Genomic DNA, 22,232 nt, shown 5'->3' with positions numbered 1-22,232 from the left:
AGGGGGTTTCTGGGAAGGGAAAGGTGTGTGAGCTCTCCATCTCTCCATTCCAAGCTAATCCCCTTCCCTGACTGCCGGGGTGAAAATTATCCAGCACTTACCCATAATGACTTTATTTTTTCCATATCGATAAACCTGATATGTAGCTATATTTTTCAGCTGAATTTGTGTTAGAAATGTTAGATATATTCTGGTGGGAGGAAGTGTAGCACTCTACTTTTGAGAGATAAAGGTTGGTAAATATGCCTAGTGGAATGGCTTGTGTATGTCATTCAAAATGCTAATGGACAAGGATAATTCCGACTGATGTACAGTGCATGTTTAAAGTATTCAGACCCCTTACTTTATTCCATATTTTCTTACATTACAGCCTTATTCTAAAAATGATTAATTTATATATATATATATATATATATATATATATAATCTTCATCAATCTGCACACAATACCCGATAAATTGACAAAGAGAAAACACGTTTGTTTTGCAAATATTGATTGTTTTGCAAAAAATAAATACATGGAAATATCTAAGGGTGTGAAAATATTCAGACCCTTTTCCATAAGTCTTGAAATTGAGTTAATGTGCACCCTGTTTATATTGAACATCCTTAAGATGTTTCTACAACTTGTTTGGTGTCCACCTGCGGCAAATTCAATTGATTGGACATCATTTGGAAAGGAAAACACCTCTTTATATAATTTCCCACAGTTAACAGCGCATGTCAGAGCTAAAACCAAATTAATTGTCCGTAGAGCTCCGAGACAGGATTGTGTTGAGGCAACAGATTTGGGGAAGTGTACAAAAAAAAACCTGCAGCATTGAAGGTCCCCAAGAACACAGTGGCCTCAGTGGAAGAGGTTCGGAACCACCAAGACTCTTCCAAGAGCTGGCCTCCCAGCCGAAATGAACAATCGGGGGAGAAGGGCCTTGGTTAGCGAAGTAACAAAGAAGCCGATGGTCACTCTGACAGAGCTCCAGAGTTCCTCTGTGGAGATTGGAGAACCTTCCAGAAGGACAACCATCTCTGCAGCACTCCACCAATCAGGCCTTTATGGTAGAGTGGCCAGACAGAAGCCACTCTTCAATAAAAGGCACATAACAGCCTGCATGGAGTTTGCTTAAAAGGCACCGAAAGGACTCTCAGACCATGAAAAAAAAGATTCTCTGGTCTGATGAAACCAAGATTGAACTCTTTAGCCTGAATGCCAAGTATCACATCTAGAGGAAACCTGGCACCATCCCTACGGTGAAGCACGGTGGTGGCCGCATCATGCTGTGGGGATGTTTTAAAGCTGGAGGGACTCAGAGACTAGTCAGGATCGAGGGAAAGATAAATACAGGGAGATTTTTGATGATAACATGGCCCAGAGCACTCAGGACCTCAGACTGGAGTGAAGGTTCACCTTCCAACAGGACAATGACCCTAAGCACACAGCCAAGACAACACAGGAGTGGCTTCGGGACAAGTCTCTGAATGTACTTGAGTGGCCCAGCCAGAGCCCAGACTTGAACCGATCAAGAATCTCTGGAGAGACCTGAAAATAGCAGTGCAGTGACGCTGCCCATCCAACCTGACAGAGCTTGAGAGGATCTGCCGAGAAGAATGGGAGAAACTCCCCAAAAACAGGTGTGCCAAGCTCGCTGCCAAAGGTGCTTTAACAAAGTACCGAGTAAAGGGTTTGAAAACTTACGTAAACGTGATAATTCAGTTTTGTATTTTTTATACATTTGCTAACATTTCTAAGAACCTGTTTTTGCTTGTCATTATGGGGTACAAATACAATTTAATCAATTTTACAATAAGGCTGTAACATAACAAAATGTGGAAAAGGCCAAGGGGTTTGAATACATTATGAACACACTGTATATCAGTGGCGGTTGGTGCAGTTTAACTACCTCTTAATTAAGGATCCACTACTTTTTTTCAATTTTCACCTAAAATAACATACCCAAATCTAACTGCTTGCAGCTCAGTCCCTGAAGCAAGGATATGCATAGTGCAAAGTTTTAGACTGAGTTAATGAACCATTGCATTTTTGCTCAAAATGTTGTATCAAGACTACCCAAACATGCCTAATTTGTTTATTAATAACTGTTCATGTTCAAAACTGTGCACTCTCCTCAAACAATAGCATGGTATTCTTTCACTATAATAGCTACTGTAAATTGGACAGTGCAGTTAGATCAATAAGAATTTAAGCTTTCTGCCAATATCAGATATGTCTATGTCCTGGGAAATGTTCTTGTCACTTACAACCTCATGCTAATCGCATTAGCCTACGTTAGCTCAACATCCCACCGATCCTGAAGAAGTTTTAAGATGAGGGAGGACGGTCATTTGTTTTATGAGCATGGCATTATTTTTACTACAGCATATTGGATGACTGCCATTCATATTCATATTCCATTCAGGCAGCTCAATGTAACATCGATAGGTCTAGGCTACAACATGATATTCACATTTTCCCTATACCCAATCATGAAGTTGCTAGAACCTAGCTTATGAATGAAAGTTTACAACGTAGGTGCACAGGTCGAGATAAATTTGAGTAATCAAGGTAACAGACATTGACACATGCAAAACTGCCTTGCACACACATGCCTGCATCTAGCTGATCTAGGGTGTAATCATTATTCCAACAGTTGAAAACAAGATTTTATTGGCTAAATTCAGGTATGTTTATCCCCATTTTGGTCCATTTGCTTCCGTTTAAGAAACAGTTTTCAACAGAATTGGCGGAATGAATACACCCCTGATCACACGTAAACATAGTTCAATTTCATAGCAGCCACATACAAATGTGATCCCTTTGATCTTTGAATAATTATTTTTTGCATCTACACACTCTCCTCCTCTCACCTTTTCCCTTCACTTGTGGACTTCAGTGCACAATACATCAGCTGCCTGTGACCAGGTGAAAAAAACCTTTCCAAGCCAATCCTTCATATCATAACCGCTAAACACAGCCTACCTTGTTGTAACCATATTAACTAACGTCATAGTCAACGTAGCTACTAGATCTAACGTGTTAGTAAATCCGCTACAATCATGTAATACAGTCAGCAAGCAGTTTAGCAGTTACACCGGCAGGCACCGTTTGCAATAAATTAATGAAACCAAAAGTTTACCTTGACTTGGAAGAGTTCCAGTGTTTGATAGCCATAGCCAGCTAGCTAACATAGCATCACTCTCTGTTTGAGCCGGGAGTTTGAGTAGGCTAAACATCCGCTAGTTAAGTACTCACATGTTATGCACTGTAATACTAGCAAGCTGTAGCTTATGCTTTCAGTATTAGATTAATTCTCTGAGTGGACAACATGTCAGTTCATGCTGCAAGAGCTCTGGTAGGGTGGAGGATGTCCTCATAATTACTGTGTAAGTCTATGGAAGGGGGTGAGAACTACGAGCGTCCTTGGTTTTGTATTGTATTTTGTCAATTTACTCAGAGGAGGATGGAAACTTGCTGTGCTACGGCTACACCATGGTGCTACCTTACAGAGTGCTGTTGAGGCTACTGTAGACCTTCATTGCAAAGCAGTGGTTAAACCAATTATTTGGTGACGTGAATGTATTTAGTATAGTTTCACTACTTAAAAAAATAAAAATGAAATTCACTGAGGAGGATGGTCTTCCCCTTCTTCCTCTGAGGAGCCTCCACAGATGGTTATTGACATTAAAGCTCTTTTCAACTAGATTTAACACATCTGTTATTTTCATTTTCTCACCTATTAGATAAATCACCATAGATAAGACAGTGATACTCATGTATGACAAGTCATTCATCCTTGTCTAACATCTGTCACATGTAAATCAGCTCTACGGTGTAGTACATCAGGTTTCCATGTTTCTGTTGAAGGAGTCATAAATCTTACCCGCAGTGCACTGGCTTGGGGGCCATTTTGAAAGTAGTTCCAACTACGTGGTTCAAAATCCTCCCAAGCTTCCAACAACTCTTTCAACATGGCCAATGCGTTGAAAGTACTATTTGCCTGAAACAAGAAAGAGAGATAGTGTGGTGATTAAAATATGGAAAATTCCATCTCTAACCCTACTCCATTTGAAGGCATTCACACTGTGCTATCAAATTTATTTCGCAGCCAATCTGACCTTGAGAACACACTGCGTCTTCGTATTTTCACCTATCCCCCGGGGAGACTGATTTGATTTCTACTCCCGTTGTGACTAATGTAAACAGGGTTATTTACACCCAAGCACTAAGATGTAAACGATTGGGCTGCTAAGGGTGCGAAGACGGGCCCCTATGGCAAGACCGAGCCACTCGCTGTGAAGTCGGTGGATCTACTAGGACATTATCTTACTAGATATTCTTCACATCCAATTCCCCACAGCTTCTCACCATTGGTTTGTTTTGTTTATGCAGTTTCAAAATTATGTTAATTACGGGAGAAACGTCATGAAAAATAGATTATATCCCCTGAGTGTGTTCCCTATTTCCTCTCCCTGGCTCTTTCTTTGCAGTTTCTGGAGAGGGGTTCATAGCATGTATCATCACGTTTTGATTTACCAGCTCATCTAAATGCCTCGTCTTGGCATGATTTGTGAAGTGAAAATATGCAATTAGATACAATCGCAAACATTTGAATTATTCAAGCTATTTACATCGGCACCCAAAGTCAATGTCCCCAACACTGTTATGAGTGTTGGGATCACAGAGTCCACATTCTTGCAGACATCCATTTTCTTTCAGTCTACTTGACTGACTTCAATTCAAATTGACACCAACCCTGGCAGACATGTGACAATATGACTTTCTCCTTTGTTTTACCTCTTTCACCATTAGTCTAGTTGCAGGTGTGTCAGGGGTGTAGAGGATCTTCCCTTGGATTAGGGGCCGAAATGTCCTCCAAACAATACGTAGGCCAGGAGTTCCCTCAAGAGTGTCAATCAGTACTTTGCAGAAGGCACCTGGTGAGAGAGAAACATCTATTGTTCCTTCAAAAGCATGTGTAAATACACCTGTTAGTGAAAATTGTACAGACATCTGTCTGAATGAGAACATGGAGCAAACCGCCAAAATATAACATAAGATAAATTAATAATGTCTTTGATGAAAAACATGTTATGTTGGCATCACATTTTCGGACCACATGTAACAATCAAAGTTACCATCAAAATATACATTTGTTAATCTGTTGTGTTTCAGGGTTAGAAACGGAAGATTTCGGCTGCATCCTAAATGGCACCCTATTCCCTATAGTGGAATACTTTTGACCAGAGCCCTATGGGTACAAATAGAGACCATAGATTCCCAGAAAACACATCAAACCCTCACGCCACTGCTGAGAAAATAAACGGTAGTCTTCACATGCTTAATAATGGAAGTAGCAGGCGATATGACAACCGGTCAAGTTGACACTTTTCACTATGTGGAGGATTTATTGCAATTCCGACACTTCAAAGACTCAATTATTTTGTGTCGAACGACTCCATTAATGTGTAGCTAATAACACAATGGAGAGAGGAAGGAAGGGAGCAAGTTATTTATATAGCAGTCCAGCACAGCTGAACACACACAGTAGGAGTTGGGAGCCAGGAGTGCTCAACACTGAGGGAGAAAACAAGTCAATATGCTCAGCTGCAGTGGGATCATTATTAATTTATCCAATCTGCCAATGTGAATATTGCCAGGTCGGTTGGAGCGCTGTGTAGGTTACACACGACGATAGATCTGAGGGAATAGCAGGGTGAAAGATGCTGCAACCACCACTTGTTTGTGTTCTGTAGGGTGGGAGGATGTGTCTAACTGTCCTGTAAAGCGTCTCTGTTTATCGGTATGTCTGTCTGCTTGCTTGCCTGCACATATTTGTCTGTCTGCCTGCCTACTGTACATGTCTCTATATCTGTGTCTCTGTTTCTGTCTGCCTCTATGTGTCGCTGTGTCTTTGTCGAACTGTCTGTGCTTTTGTGTGTGTCTTTTGGTCCGTCTGTCTGGGCTCAGGTGCGTAGGTCTATACTTATCTCGACTCAAAAGCCTCTTCCACCTCTTCTATCACAGTGCTCCCTTAACCACTGGCTACCTATCCCCCGTAAAAGATTTGTGGAAATTTTGAGTGCAGGAAGTGTGATAAATGTTAGCCTTTTGCCTTGCGGCCATCCCTTCTAAGGTGCTCCGGGGAAACTCTGTCGAGTGCTAATGGCCGCCCTCACTCCGGCCAGCTGGTTCCCCTGACCACACGTCATTTCCTATAATCATATCGCTTAGACAGGCAGTACACAGCATCACATGGCTTAGAGCTCTCCGTTCAATAAATATTGATATCTTATTCGTATGAATATTTATCTCCCCCAAAACTGTGACATATTCTTACCAAAGGTGTCTGATTTATCACACAGTGGTGGCAGTGAGGAACTGAATCCATATTTTACACAGGGAGCTGCAGCCAAGTAATTGCTCGGAGCCTCTAGTCAGCCCCTCATCATACCTGGCAAATTTAATACATTAGCGTTCCGCACAGTGCAGAAATAAGACTCTCTCACACACACGCATACATTTTACTCTGCACACGTACACACACACAGTCACACGCCTACCTATCGTGGCTAACACACACATCGCTCACTTAGACGGCACCGCTTCCAACATTCAAATAGAAATCTCCAGAATGTCATTCAAACAGGACTTTCTCTTAAGTGAAAGGCATACAATATTCCTTTCATCACTCACACACAGATACACACACATACTATTTGTGCAGACACACACAAATTCACATGAACATCTACAAACAATGCTCTACTGCAACTTCTACATCCAACTAAGGGCAATCAATGGTCAATTGGGCCGACCAACCAGTGCTCCCGCACATTGGCTAACAGGGCTATCTGCATTGTGTCTCACCCACCACCTGCCAACCCCTCTTTTACGCTACTGCCACTCTCTGTTCATCATAGATACATAGTCACTTTAAGCATATCTACATGTACATACTACCTTAATCAGCCTGACTAACCAGAGTCTGTATGTAGCCTCGCTACTTTTATAGCCTCGCTACTGTTATAGCCTGTCTTTTTACTGTTGTTTTTACTTACCTATTGTTCACCTAATACATTTTTTGCAATGTTGGTTAGAGCCTGTAAGTAAGCATTTCACTGTAAGGTCTACCTACACCTGTTGTATTCGGCGCACATGACAAATAAACTTTGATTTGAATGTTTTACAATCATGTCAGTTCACAGGAGTCTCCCTGTAGGGGCCTCCCTGTAGAAAAATAAATCAATATACAGTATATATACAGTACCAGTCAAAAGTTTGGACACACCTACTCATTTAAGGGTTTTTATTTATTTGTACTATTTTCTATTGTAGAATAATAGTGAAGAGATCAAAACTATGAAATAACACATATGGAATCATGTAGTAACCAAAAAAGTGTTAAGCAAATCCAAATATATTTTATATTCCTCAAAGTAGCCACCCTTTGCCTTGATGACAGCTTTGCAAACTCTTGGCATTCTCTCAACCAAATCCATGAGGAATATTTTTCCAACAGTCTTGAAGGAGTTCCCACATATGCTGAGCACTTGTTGGCTGCTAGTCACTCTGCGTTCCAACTCATCTCAATTGGGTTGAGGTCGGGGGATTGTGGAGGCCAGGACATCTGATGCAGCACTCCTTTACTCTCCTTCTTGGTCAAATAGCCCTCACACAACCTGGAGGTGTTTTTTTGGGTCAATGTCCTGTTGAAAAACAAAACATAGTCCCACTAAGTACAAACCAGATGGGATGGCGTAACACTGCAGAATGCTGTGGTAGCCATGCTGGTTAAGTGTGCCTTGAATTCTAAATAAATCACTGACAGTGTCACCAGAAAAGCACCCCCACACCTCATCCTCCATGCTTCAAGGTGGGAACAACACATGCGGAGATCATCCGTTCACCTACTCTGCATCTCACAAAGACACGGAGGTTGGAACCAAACAGCTCTAATTTGGACTCATCAGACCTAATGTACATTGCTCGTGTTTCTTTACCCAAGCCAGTCTGTTCTTCTTATTGGTGTCCTTTAGTAGTGCTTTCTTTGCAGCAATTCGATCATGAAGGCCTGTTTCACTCAGTCTCATCTGAACAGTTGATGTTGAGATGTGTCTGTTGAACTCTGTGAAGCATTCATTTGGGCTGCAATCTGAGGTGCAGTTAAGTCTAATGAACGTGTCCTCTGCAGCAGAGGTAACTCTGGGTCTCTCTTTCCTGTGGTGGTCCTCATGAGAGACAGTTTCATCATAGCGCTTGATGGTTTTTGCGACTGTTGAAAAAACGTGACATTTTCTGGATTGACTCACATTCATGTCTTAAAAATATGATGGACTGTCGTTTCTCGTTGCTTTTTTGAGCTGTTCTTTGTAACGGCGTTCTTCGTTTGTCGAATGAGAGTCGGACCGAAATGCAGCGTAGTGGTTACTCATCTCTTAAATGAAGAAAGCGATACATGAAATAACTATTACAAAATACAAAACAACAAACGGAACGTGAAATCTAATTACAGCCTATCTGGTGATACTACACAGAGACAGGAACAATCACCCACAAAATACAAAGCGAAACCAGGCTACCTAAATACGGTTCCCAATCAGAGACAACGAGAATCACCTGACTCTGATTGAGAACCGCCTCAGGCAGCCAAGCCTAACAACACCCCTAATCAGCCGCGATCCCAAATACAAAAACCCCAATACGAAATACAACAACATAAACCCATGTCACAACCTGGCCTGACCAAACATATAACGAAAACACAAAATACAATGACCAAGGCGTGACAGAACCCACCCCCCTAAGGTGCGGACTCCCGGACGCACCTCAAAGCCATAGGGAGGGTCCGGGTGGGCGTCTGTCCATGGTGGCGGTTCCGGCTCAGGACATGGCCCCCACTCCATTAAAGTCCTTTTTCCTCCCCTTCGCGTCCTGGGATAATCCACCCTCTCCGCCGACCATGGCCTAATAGTCCTCACCCAGAAACCTACAGAACTGAAGAGCAGCTCGTGACTGAGGGGCATCTCGGGACTGAGGGACAGCTCGGGACTGAGGGGCAGCTCGGGACTGAGGGGCAGCTCGGGACTGAGGGGCAGCTCAGGACTGAGGGGCAGCTCGGGACTGAGGGAGCTCGGGACTGAGGGGCAGCCCGTAACTGAGGGGCAGCCCGGAACTGAGGGGTAGCCCGGAACTGAGGGGAAGCCCAGTACTGAGAGAAAGCCCAGTACTGAGAGGAAGCCCAGTACTGAGATGAAGCTCAGGCAGGTAGTAGGCTCCGGTAGATCCTGGCTGGCTGGTGGAACTGGAAGATTCTGGTTGACTGGCAGATCTGGAAGATTCTGGTTGACTGGCAGATCTGGAAGAGACTGGTTGACTGGTAGATCTGGAAGAGACTAGTTGACTGGCAGATCTGGAAGAGACTGGTTGACTGGCAGATCTGGAAGAGACTGGTTGTCTGGCAGATCTAGAAGATCATGGCTGATTGGCGGATCTAGCTGCTCTATGCAGACTGACAGCTCTGGCTGCTTCTTACAGACTGACAGTTCTGGCTGCTTCATGCAGACTGACAGCTCTGACTGCTCCATGCAGGCTGACAGCTCTGACTGCTCCATGCAGGCTGACAGCTCTGACTGCTCCATGCAGGCTGGCAGCACCTTGCAGACTGACAGCTCCCTGCAGACTGGCAGATCCCGGCCGACTGGCAGATCCTGGCCGACTGGCAGATCCTGGTTGACTGGCAGATCCTGGCCGACTGGCAGATCCTGGCCGACTGGAACTTCTGGCGGATCCTGGCTGACTGGCACTGGCGGATCCTGGCTGACTGGCACTGGCGGATCCTGGCTGACTGGCACTTCTGGCGGATCCTGGCAGACTGGTGGATCCAGGCTGACTGGTGGATCTAACTGAACCTGACAGACTGGCGGCGCTGGGCAGACAGGCGGCGCTGGGCAGACTGGCGGCGCTGGGCAGACTGGCGGCGCTGGGCAGACTGGCGACGCTGGGCAGACTGGCGACGCTGGGCAGACTGGCGACGCTGGGCAGACTGGCGGCACTGGGCAGGCGGGAGACTCCGGCAGCGCAGTAGAGGAGGAAGGCACTGATAGCGCTGAACAGGCGGGAGCCCCCGACAGCGCAGGAGGGAAGGAAGGCTCTGATAGCGCTGAACAGACAGGAGACTCCAGTAGCGCAGGAGGGAAGGAGGGCTCTGGCTGCGCTGAACAGGCGGGAGACTCCAGCAGCGCAGGAGAGGAGAAAAGCGCTGGCTGCGCTGAACAGGCGAGGCGCACTGAAGGCCTGGTGCTGGAACTGGTGGTACTGGATCGAGGACACGCACAGGCAGCCTGGTGCGTGGAGCTGCTACCGGAGGACTGGAGTGTGGAGGTGGCACAGGATGGGCTAGACCGTGAAGGCGTACTGGAGATCTTGAGAGCAGTGTTGGCACAGGACGTGCAAGGCTAGGGATGTGCACAGGAGGCTTAGTGCGTGAGGCTGGCAGATTTTTCACCAGCCGACTAACACGCATCTCAGGACGAGTATGGAGCGCTGACCCAGGTGCCATCAAATCCCCGACACGCTCCGTCGGATGAATCTTGTACCTAATGCACCAAGCTAGCAACTCCCTCATTACTCTCCCCTCCACTTTCCCCATTAACTCCTTCACAGTCGCTGCTTCGCTCACCTCTAACACCGGCTCTGGTTCTGGTCTCCTCCTTGGCTCCTCACGATAAACAAGGAGAGTTGGCTCAGGTCTATCTCCTGACTCAGCCATACTCTCCCTAAGCCCCCCCAATACATTTTTGGGGCTGGTTCTCAGGCTTCCATCCACTACGCCGTGCTGCCTCCTCATATCTGCGCCTCTCAGCTTTCGCCGCCTCCAGTTCTTCCTTGGGGCGGTGATATTCTCCAGGCTGATCCCAGGGTCCTTTACCGTCCAGTTCTTCCTCCCATGTCCATTTCTCCAGATGGTGCAGCCTCTCCCACTGCAGCTGCTCTTCACGATTAACAGGGAGAGTAGACTCAGGTCTGACTCCTGACTCTGCTACTCTCTCCATGAGCCCCCCCCCCAATAAATATTTGGGGGTACTTTCGGTTTTCGCTCTTTGCCGACGTGTCTTTCTTTTTGACTCCATTCGCCTATAGCCCTCTTCGCATTGCTCCAGCGAATCCCAGGCGGGCACCTGCACTCTCTCTGGGTCGGCCGCCCACCTGTCGATTTCTTCCAACGTCAGTATACTCCATGCCTCTGCTGTCCATAACGTCCTCCCTTTGCTGTTCAAGCTGTCGCTGCCTGTTAACACGCTGCTCGGTCCGTGAGTGGTGGGTGATTCTGTAACGGCGTTCTTCCGTTTGTAGAATGAGAGTCGGACCGAAATGCAGCGTAGTGGTTACTCATGTCTTAAATGAAGAAAGCGATACATGAAATAACTATTACAAAATACAAAACAACAAACGGAACGTGAAATCTAATTACAGCCTATCTGGTGATACTACACAGAGACAGGAACAATCACCCACAAAATACAAAGCGAAACCAGGCTACCTAAATACGGTTCCCAATCAGAGACAACGAGAATCACCTGACTCTGATTGAGAACCGCCTCAGGCAGCCAAGCCTAACAACACCCCTAATCAGCCGCAATGCCAAATACAAAAACCCCAATACGAAATACAACAACATAAACCCATGTCACACCCTGGCCTGACCAAACATATAACGAAAACACAAAATACAATGACCAAGGCGTGACATTCTTGCCATAATATGGACTTGGTCTTTTACTTTTATTTTCTGTAATTCACCCCTATCTCGTCACAACACAACTGATTGCCTCAAACACATTAAGAAGGAAAGAAATTCCACTAATGAACTTCTAACAAGGCACAACTGTTAATTGAAATGCATTCCAGGTGACTACCTCATGTTCAAAACTGTCATCAAGGCAAAGGGTGGCTACTTTGAAGTATTTCAAATTTGTTTTGGTTACTACATGATTCCATGTGTTATTTAATAGTGTTGATGTCTTCACTATTATTCTAGAATGTAGAAAATGGTACAACAAAAAAACTTGGAATGAGTAGGTGTGTCCAAACTTTTGACTGGTACTGTATATATACACTACCGTTCAAAAGTTGGGCGTCACTTAGAAATGTCCAGGGCTCCGGGCAGCCGAGCGGAAATGGAGGAAAACTCGCCTCCCTGCGGACCTGGCATCCTTTCACTCCCTCCTCTCTACATTTTCCTCCTCTGTCTCTGCTGCTAAAGCCATTTTCTACCACTCTAAATTCCAAGCATCTGCCTCTAACCCTAGGAAGCTCTTTGCCACCTTCTCCTCCCTCTTGAATCCTCCTCCCCCTCCCCCCCCTCCTCCCTCTCTGCAGATGACTTCGTCAACCATTTTGAAAAGAAGGTCGACGACATCCGATCCTCGTTTGCTAAGTCAAACGGCACCGCTGGTTCTGCTCACACTGCCCTACCCTGTGCTCTGACCTCTTTCTCCCCTCTCTCTCCAGATGAAATCTCGCGTCTTGTGACGGCCGGCCGCCCAACAACCTGCCCGCTTGACCCTATCCCCTCCTCTCTTCTCCAGACCATTTCCGGAGACCTTCTCCCTTACCTCACCTCGCTCATCAACTCATCCCTGACCGCTGGCTACGTCCCTTCCGTCTTCAAGAGAGCGAGAGTTGCACCCCTTCTGAAAAAACCTACACTCGATCCCTCCGATGTCAACAACTACAGACCAGTATCCCTTCTTTCTTTTCTCTCCAAAACTCTTGAACGTGCCGTCCTTGGCCAGCTCTCCCGCTATCTCTCTCTGAATGACCTTCTTGATCCAAATCAGTCAGGTTTCAAGACCAGTCATTCAACTGAGACTGCTCTTCTCTGTATCACGGAGGCGCTCCGCACTGCTAAAGCTAACTCTCTCTCCTCTGCTCTCATCCTTCTAGACCTATGACTATGACCTATGCACCAATTTGTAAGTCGCTCTGGATAAGAGCGTCTGCTAAATGACTTAAATGTAAATGTAAATGTTTTTGAAAGAAAAACATTTTTTTTGTCCATTAAAATAACATCAAATTGATCAGAAATACAGTGTAGACATTGTTAATGCTGTAAATAACTATAGTATCATATGGTTCTAACAATGAATTTATCCCAAATAAAATGTTGGGAAACCGGGCCCAGGACTCTAAAACCCTGTTCCTGGAGAGCTACCATCCTGAAGATATTGAACTCTAAGCCTAATCTAGTGCGTCTGATTCTACTAAATAGTTGGTTGATCAGCTGAATTACGACTGGGGTTGGATTGAAGACCTACAGGAAAGTACAGTAGTTCTACAGGAACAGGGTTGGAAAGAACTGCCATGGGCTCTATCCATCATACATGTCAATGCACTATACACACCATTTTCTCTATTATATGTGATTTCCCAGCACAGTTGGGAGTGTAAACAATCGATCCAAAGGGCTCATTTCTCCTTTGTTGGAGGCCATCTTAAAAAAATGTTTATCAAGTGTTTACTGCCATAGACAGCAGTTTACTACCCTGTTTTTTTCTTTAATGACGCCATAGGATGGTGCCTAATCCCAACATAAATTAAGTTGGGAGGGGTACATTTTTACCGAGAAACTTTGATAGCCGTTTATTGTTTCTATTTTAGTTTTCCTCAGAGTCCACTTTGAGTCTTGCAAAAGAGACGTACAGTATATTGGTTATTGTAAAAGAGACGTTTATTCCCATACTCATGTACTGTACAGAGCACTAAAAAGAAGCAAGTTAAGCTATTAGCATGCAGACAGAGGTGTTGGCACTCATTTCAAATGGCTGCTGCATTGTTTTACTCATTTGTAGTGGCACCAGAACACACTTTATTCCATGGAAAAACCAAACCGATTCAAATAAACATCCTGTGGATCCTCAAACTAACAGGCAATTAATGGAACAGGATAGAGCAGCCCCTAATTAGTACAATCCGAAAAGACATTACACTTGAGAACTTGTGCTCAGTGGTAAGCGGAGGGACAAACACATTTGTGTAATGAGGAACTCAGCACTGTAAATAAATAGGTTGACTTGACAGGTCACATCCCTGGTAAGTTTTAAGATTCTCTCATTTTTTTACTTTAGCGTCTCCTGGCCTCAGAAAACTTTTCCACTCTGTAAATAATCGATGAATATCTTAGCAGCTGACTATTTGTCAGGCTGAACAGACAAGGGCCCGGCTGCATTTTAAAACATGACCATTTGTTGGAAAACAGAGGCAGAAAAAACGGGCTACATATTTATTTAATGTCATTGGGAATAGCAACGGTATGTGTATGCCTAGCTGGTTACTGTTATACTAAATGGATGTACTGTCATTGGAGGAAGCATATTGAAGCCCATTTCCCAGAACAATACTTCAGTGATCAGGGGAATCATACAGGTCCCACATGACAAGTGTGACCTTTGAAGCATTCATGAATGTCATTTCTAAACATGGTAGAGTGCCATGTCTGAGCTGTGTATACATTACCCAACATTGCTGTTTGACAGCTAAATGGATCCAAGACCACATAATAAGCCCTTTGCACAATAATAATAATAATAATAATAATAATATGCTATTCCAATCATTATTTAACATTTTCAGAAACTGTTGTACAACAAAATTCCTTAACAGTAAGACAAAATTGACACATTAAAGAAACCTCCTTGGACTGTTCAAAACTGATGTTATCATTCTAGGAACATAGTACTAACACTGTAAGCACATTGTGGGGGGCCACCCAAGTGGCGCAGTGCTAGCTTGCCACTAGAGATTCTGGGTTCGAGTACAGTCTCTGTCACAGCTGGGAGACCCATGGGGAGGCGCACAATTCGAGACAGGCTATGGTGGATTCGAGACAGGCTATGGTGGAACAACATCGCAGCCTGGATGCTATTGTTACATCAGCCGTGGAAAAGGCTGTGGACAACCTTCTGACACCAAAGAATGCAGCTTTTCAGCCTCCAGTATTTATGCTGCAATAGTTTATGTCTTGGGGGGCTAGGGTCAGTGTGTTATATCTGGAGTATTTCTCCTGTCTTATCCAGTGTCCTGTGTGAATTTAAGTTCTCTCTCTCTCTCTCTCTCTCTCTCTCTCTCTCTCTCTCTCTCTCTCTCTCTCTCTCTCTCTCTCTCTCTCTCTCTCTCTCTCTCTCTCTCTCTCTCTCTCTCTCTCTCTCTCTCTCTCTCTCTCTCTCTCTCTCTCTCTCTCTCTCTCTCTCTCTCTCTCTCTCTCTCTCTCTCTCTATGATCATATATGAAAAGCCAACTGACATTTACTCCTGAGGTGCTGACCTGTTGCACCCTCGACAACCACTCTGATTATTATTATTTGACCCTGCTGGTCATCTATGAACATTTGAACATCTTGGCCATGTTCTGTTATAATCTCCACCCGGCACAGCCAGAAGAGGACTGGCCACCCCTCATAGCATGGTTCTTCTCTAGGTTGCTTCCTAGGTTCTGGCATTTCTAGGGAGCATTTCCTAGCCACTGAGCTTCTGCACCTGCATTGCTTGCTGTTTGGGGTTTTAGGCTGGGTTACTGTAAATACATTTGATTGATTGCAGGTCCTGGTGACTAAAGCCAACAATTCAGTTAATGCTTTGGCCGTGGAAGGCTTGAGCAAGTCTCTTAAACAGACCGAGGGGAAATACGACCAGCTTCACTCCAAGGTGCGTGAGAACAAATGAATGATGCAGACTATGAAAAAAAGGACATGTCCTTAAAAGTTACAGAAATTGAGGAGAGAAATCGTATGTCAAATTTTAAACGGTGGGACTTGACAACTCAGAGGAAGGGTCGGACTCCATTGGTTTCTCAAAATAAATCAGTCAATTTGGAGCCCGGACATCCACATCGAGAGGGCGCATCGCGTATTCAGCAAAGGCATCGGGTCTGAGCGGTCCAGAACCCTGATCTTTAATCTGCTGGATTACACTGACCGCCAGGCTATCCTGCAAGGGGCAAGGACCGTTTTCCCCATTATGCACAAACACCAACATCTGCAGTTCTTTCTGGATTACAGTGCAGAGATCACAAAGAATAGAACTGCATTCACTCCGATGATGGAGCTTGGTCTACAGATATGTCTGCAGTATCTTGCACTCCTTAAACTAACGCATGGAGGCAACAGGATTATCTTCAACTCACTCAGGGAGGCAGAGGATTTCCTCTGATCAACTTTCGAGGCAAATGGTACTTCAAACCCAGGCCGCAGTGCCAATCCAGACTTGGATCGCGGAGAAGACATAGTTGCACAGGAGATGGACATCTCTTCACCCCGGGATAGAGCGGAAGCCACTGTGTTGCGGCTGACGAGCTTGCTATCTAGCTAGGTCCTTTATCTATTTCTAGTAGACATAAACTAACCTTAGCTACAGCTCTGTGCTTCATAGAACAGAGTTTACGAATTAACTGGCGTGGCGAGTAGTTTTGTTGCGAGGACTTTACTGAACCGTTTCTTCCGAACTGAAAGAACACATTGAATTTGTTTTTTAGATAAAGGCAAGCAACTTGTCTGTTACTGTTAGTGGTAGGGGGAGTAGTTGGCTGGCCGGCTAGCTAGTGAAACTATCAAGAAACACAACAATAGTTCAGGAGGAAGACTGCGATGACATGTATGGATGATTTTACAACCCATTCTCCGATTGGATAATTCATGTAGCTACTGTATGGAAATATGTATCCTCTGTTGTCTTTAATGTCACTGCATGTACCATGCACTTTCAAGGTAAATGCTGTCTTTATTGTTGGTCTTGGTTGATATAAAACTTCAGATCTCAGTGACTATTTGCTATGGTTCCATTATGGTCATCTCATTGTGGGGGGAGATTTTAATGCAATGATTAACCCAGCGTCAGATAACTTCTCAAGTCGTCAGGATTCTCTTCCTGCGTCTTCCCTTGTGCTGAGAACATTTATTGCAGAACTGAATTTAATATACATATGGCAGACTCTGCTCTACATATAGTCTATTCTAGAATATGATCTTTGTCATACCTTCACTAATCGAAAATATATCAACATTGGAGATGTTGCCCAATTTGATATCTGATCACTCTCCTGTGATGTGCACAATAACCCATTTTAATACATTTTCCTCGAGCTCGTAGATGGTGTTTCAATGATTCTTTGTTGTTGAACCCAGGATTTATAATGTAGATTATTCAACAGCTGGAAGAATTGTTGGTAATCAATAGGGAGCAGTGTGAGAGTCCTCGGACATTATGGGAAGCAGCTAAATGTTTTATTAGAAGCAATTGTATAGTATTTTCCTCGACATTAAACTCTGCCAGAAATAAGCGCTACACAGAGATTGAGGCTGAGGTTGACTCGTTGGAGAGAGAGCAGACGGATGCATTCTCAGAGGATAGGTCAAAAAAACTCTTAGCATTGAGAGGGGAATTCAACGCACTCTCATTGCACAAAGCTGAATTTTGTATGCACTGAGCTAAACAGAAATATTTTCATGGGGACAGACCTAGTAGATTGCTTGCTCTGTGGCAGAAGCAGAATGAATCTAAGCCATCAATTAATGCTATACATTTAAGTGATGGGCAAGTAGTCACAGATCCTGAATAAATCAATTACATGTTTAAATATTTGTTATAGTGCCTTTTACTCATCAGAAGCTACACTTGATATGCAAAGGAGCAAGTTATTTATGCAGAATTTGGCTTGAACTGAATGGGATTTATTAGACAGAGCTGCTGGAACAACCCGTAACCTTAGAGGAGCTGGGGATGCGGTCAGGGCTCTACAAAAAGGGAAATCTCCCTTGCTTGATGGAACTATATCTGGTTCTATGGGATAAAGTTGATCCCCTGATTTTGGACTCCATTAATTATGCTATTGAGACTGGGTCACTCCATAGAGACCATAACGTTGCATGAATTACTCTGTTACTGAAGAAGGGAAAAGACTCGCTTGAATGTACTTGTTACCGACCAGTCTCCCTGATTTGTGGGGATGCAAAGTTAAATGCAAAAGTATTGGCCATGTGTATTGATCTCTTGGTGTGTAAGTTAATACACCATGACCAAACTGGCTTTGTTAAAAGGGAGATTGGCTGCAGATAATGTACGTATGTTATTGACATTGCTGACAATTTGCTGACAATTTACATCACGACTACTCTGTTTTGTCACTTGATGTTGAAAAGGCATTCAACCGGTTAGAATGGGGATATCTATGGATTGTTTTGGAGCAGTTTGAGTTCAATCATAATTTCATTCTCTATGATAAAAACATTATACAACAGTCCCACTGCGTCAGTGACAACTCATACCTGTCAATCGTCTCCATCTCCAGTACAACGCGGATCTAGACAAGATTGTCCTGTGTCCCCACTGCTTTTTGCTCTGTCACTAGAGCCCTTTGCACAGGCTGTCAGAGAAAGTATGACTATATCTCCAATTGCAATTCATGGGTCTACAAACTTTATCTCACGTCATACAGATGACATCATTCTGTTCCTCTTCAATGTTGGGTCCTCTCTCTCTCGTGTACTGGAGTTGTTTGATGAGTTGTCTGGATACACGATAAACTGGACCAAATTTGTGTTCCTCTAAATGAAGCAGCTATGCTCAGTTACCCTCTTTTGAATCAATAAGCACCAGCTTGACTTATTTAGAGGTTAAAATACATCCTACTTTGCAGAAAATTGTTAGAGACAACTTCTATGGCCTGTTGCAAAACATTAACAAGGATTTGCAGAGGTAGTCTAATCTAACTATTGTTACAGGGTAGAGTTACCCCAGTGAAAATGAATATCTTGCCCCGGGTTAACTTTTTATTCTTTATGATCCCTTTATCGCCACCTCCAACGTTTATCTCTAACTTTATACGAAGTGGAAAAGGGGCTAGGATCAAACTCCCTACTTTGCAGCATGCTAAATGCACAGGAGGTTCTCAACTTATATCGTTGGGCTTTTCAAATAAGAGCATTACAAGTGTGAATGGACCGTCAATCACTTGTACCTTGGAGAGCTGTTGAATCTGATCTGGTTAAACCACATCGACTAAAACAGTTTGTATTTGCTGGGGTTGGTAGCACAGTTCTGAACTCCTTGAATATATGGAAGAGGGTGTAAAAGTTAATAGGTCGTCAGGTCATCTCCAATATGGAACCACTTCAAATAATTGCAGTTGGACATCCTTTCACCCAGGCCTCTTGGTCTTCAAAGGGTGTTTATGTTTTGAAGGATCACATTTTGTTGTATCAGCAGATGTCACAAAGAGCTTATACAGAAACCCAGCCTAAAACCCCAAACAGCAAGCAATGCAGATGTAGAAACAGATGTATTTATATTGAGATTGGCTTTGCACAGATTTCAGGATATTAAAGACAACTATTCCCTGCCAGGATCCTCATACTACCTGCATCTGCAGTTAAGGTCAGCTATGAAGGCTTATGGTGTACCCTGGAATTTGCCCAATGGCAGGCTGGATAGGTCCAGATAGGAGTTTTAGAGGGCGAGTAGCAGAGATATATGACACACTTGCAGGGAAGACTTATAAAATATTACCCATGGAGGTGGTATGGGAGACAGAGTTGGAGAGGATGGGATTAAACCCTGATTGGGATCGGATATGGTCAAATCTAAGAATCTTAGCCAGTTCATTCACTTCAATTTGATTTATAGAAAATATGCAATTCCATATAAACGTTTTCTGATGAAAATAATAAATCCAAACTGCACACACTGTACAAACAATGTTGTCGGTACTGTTCCCGGGATTGTCCAGTCACACACACATTTTGGAGTGACATATGCTCAGTGCTGTCAAGATTGATGATGGTAAGCCTTATCTCAGATCCTTACCTGTGCCTGCTGAATGATGATTCATCTTTATCTTTGACACTTATTCCACATCGAATTCTACTAGCTGGATTTACAGCAGCAAAGAAAACTATTGTGCAGTTACGGTGGAATTCTGGGGGTTGGCTCTGGAAATTGACTATATGTTTTCCAAAATATTGCTCATTTGGAATGCACAACAGCAAAACAATAGGGCGATTCCGTCCACAGTGCAGCATGGGCAGGGATATCCTCCGCCCTAAGAGACCGACTGGTTGGCTGACTTACCTCTCTTTTTTAGTTTCTATTTGACTATCTCTACTATTTGAGAAGTTTGCTACGGGCTGTTGGGGGGGAGATGGGTGGGAGGTTTGGCCAAACTTGTACATTCAATTGTATTTTACTTCTATGATTTTTCATGGGCTGGAGCTGCATGTACAGTATAACTCCAAGTATTGTTTTATCAAGGCCAAGGTAGGAGAATTGTATTATTTTGTTATCCTTGAATTGGCTTAGTGTTTATTCTTTGGGGTGGGGAAAGATCATGCATTACTAGATGCTGTCAGCAGACTAGTCCCAGATGTTTTGGAATGCTTCTATTTAGGGGCTGGTTTTAATGCTCACGTAGGGATTTCTTTTCTCTCCACAGTTTCTCTTCCTACCCCACGGTGATGGGTACTCCATGTATAACATTGTTTGGGCCTCCCACACAATGGTGCAGCAGTCTAAGGCACTGTATCGTAGTGCAAGAGGCATCACTACAGATCCGGGTTCAGTCCCAGGCTGTGTCGTAGCCAGCCCGAGACCATGGCCCAGCGTCGTTCGGGTTAGGGGAGGGTTTGGTCGGCCGGCATGTCCTTATCCCATCGTGCTCTAGCGACTCTTAGTGGCGCACCGGGCGCGCTGACCCATGTCCCCAGTTGTACAGTGTCTCCTCTGACACATTGGTGCGGCTGGCTTCCGGGTTAAGCGAGCAGTGTGTGAAGAAGCATTACGGCTTGACAGGGTCGTGTTTCGGAAGATGCATGGCACTCGACCTTCGCTTCTCCCGAGTCCGGACGGGAGTTGCATTGAAGGGACAAGACTGTAACTACCAATTGAATAACCCAAAATTGGGGAGAAAAAGGAGTAAAAAAAAAAAACTTTGTGTGTTTGGGATCGCACGTGTGTTATGTCTGCTCTTTTCTGTCAATGCAATTTCATTTTTGCAGAAATAATTTTTTGTCGTTGTTGTGTGAACTCAAACTAATTACACAAACAAAGTAAGAACATTGAGGGAATTATCTGTTCACCCTAATACAAATATGGTATGCAGTGTGAATTACGGTTGAGATATTGAGCTCCCCTAAATGCAACAAAAGTCAAAGTTTCAGGGGGCTCGAATTGAACCATTCACCTATTTCTTTCAAATGCAATGTTGGACTGACAAGGTGGTAAATATGACAATAAAAGCTTCAACAATTGAAATCAGTATTTGGATAGGTCAAGGCAGAGTGCACTATTAACAATACTTACTGGAGTTGCTGCTCCTGGCCTTGTTTTCTGTGTCATTCCTCATCGCTCCAAAAGCAGGGAAATTCATGGTGGTCTTGGTGGAGTTGGAGTTTGATACCTTACCACAAAGTAGGATGTTCAGACTGCCAAATGCATCTGCTCTGAAATCCAGCCTATCAGCGGCCTTGAACAACATTGAGTTCTGCAACTTGTTCATCTGTATTGGTGGGGGTGTCATTGGAGGAAGATGCACAACTACATTTCAGAACATCACAGTATGGTACTTAATCTATTGACTTCAAGACAACAAATTGATATGATTACAACACAATATCATGCAATTTCTCAATAGAATTGTCTTTAAATTTCCGTTATTGTTATTGATTACAATGAGTCATACAAGCCCAGGTCACTAGGCGACACAGGTGTTCTCAACAGAAACTAATACTGAATGTTATTGGATTTCCATGTAGGCCCACTGTCCTTCAGATGTTAAATAACTACCACACCCACCTCATCAATCACGGTTAAGGCATCCTCTGTAGTTTTTCTCACTAATCCAAAGGTCTCGGACGGAGCCAAATCCAAAGCTGAAGGTAGCTAAATGAGGGAATAAGAAGTTGATTTAGCAAACATTGTTGATTTCTATTCAATATATAATGTGTATTTGTTTGTAACAGGCTCCGTGTTTTAAAGGTTAAATTATGTATTTTACAACTTCATGTTAGATGGTTCCTCAATCTGAATTGCACTGTTGCCCTTATCACTCCCACTGATTTTTAGCTAGCGTTGGTTAAAGTTCGCTCATGTTCGTAGTGGCTATTAAAAAAAAAACATGGATTCCAGTTTATTCTAGCCCATAGACTACTTTCACAGTGTGAAACCTTCTAAGATGATGTTGTAAAATACTGTAC

General features: G+C 43.8%; 1 protein-coding gene across 1 annotated transcript in view; it reads right to left on the bottom strand.

Annotated features, from left to right (window-relative positions):
* The window catches only part of LOC118369152 (phospholipid-transporting ATPase ABCA1-like), a 240,971-nt gene that overhangs the window by 186,040 nt on the left and 32,699 nt on the right, over positions 1–22,232 (bottom strand). The window contains exons 8-11 of the mRNA XM_052497231.1: positions 21,832–21,918; positions 21,340–21,535; positions 4,790–4,929; positions 3,876–3,992 (exon numbers count right to left, since the gene is read on the bottom strand). Of these exons, the coding sequence (XP_052353191.1) occupies positions 3,876–3,992; positions 4,790–4,929; positions 21,340–21,535; positions 21,832–21,918 (540 nt within the window). The remainder of the gene's footprint in view (positions 1–3,875; positions 3,993–4,789; positions 4,930–21,339; positions 21,536–21,831; positions 21,919–22,232) is intronic.

This window comes from Oncorhynchus keta, chromosome 35 (genome assembly GCF_023373465.1).
Source record: "Oncorhynchus keta strain PuntledgeMale-10-30-2019 chromosome 35, Oket_V2, whole genome shotgun sequence".
NCBI classification, from domain to species: domain Eukaryota; kingdom Metazoa; phylum Chordata; class Actinopteri; order Salmoniformes; family Salmonidae; genus Oncorhynchus; species Oncorhynchus keta.
Note: the sequence above shows the minus strand (reverse complement) of the source record. Positions and strands in the feature narration are given on the sequence as shown.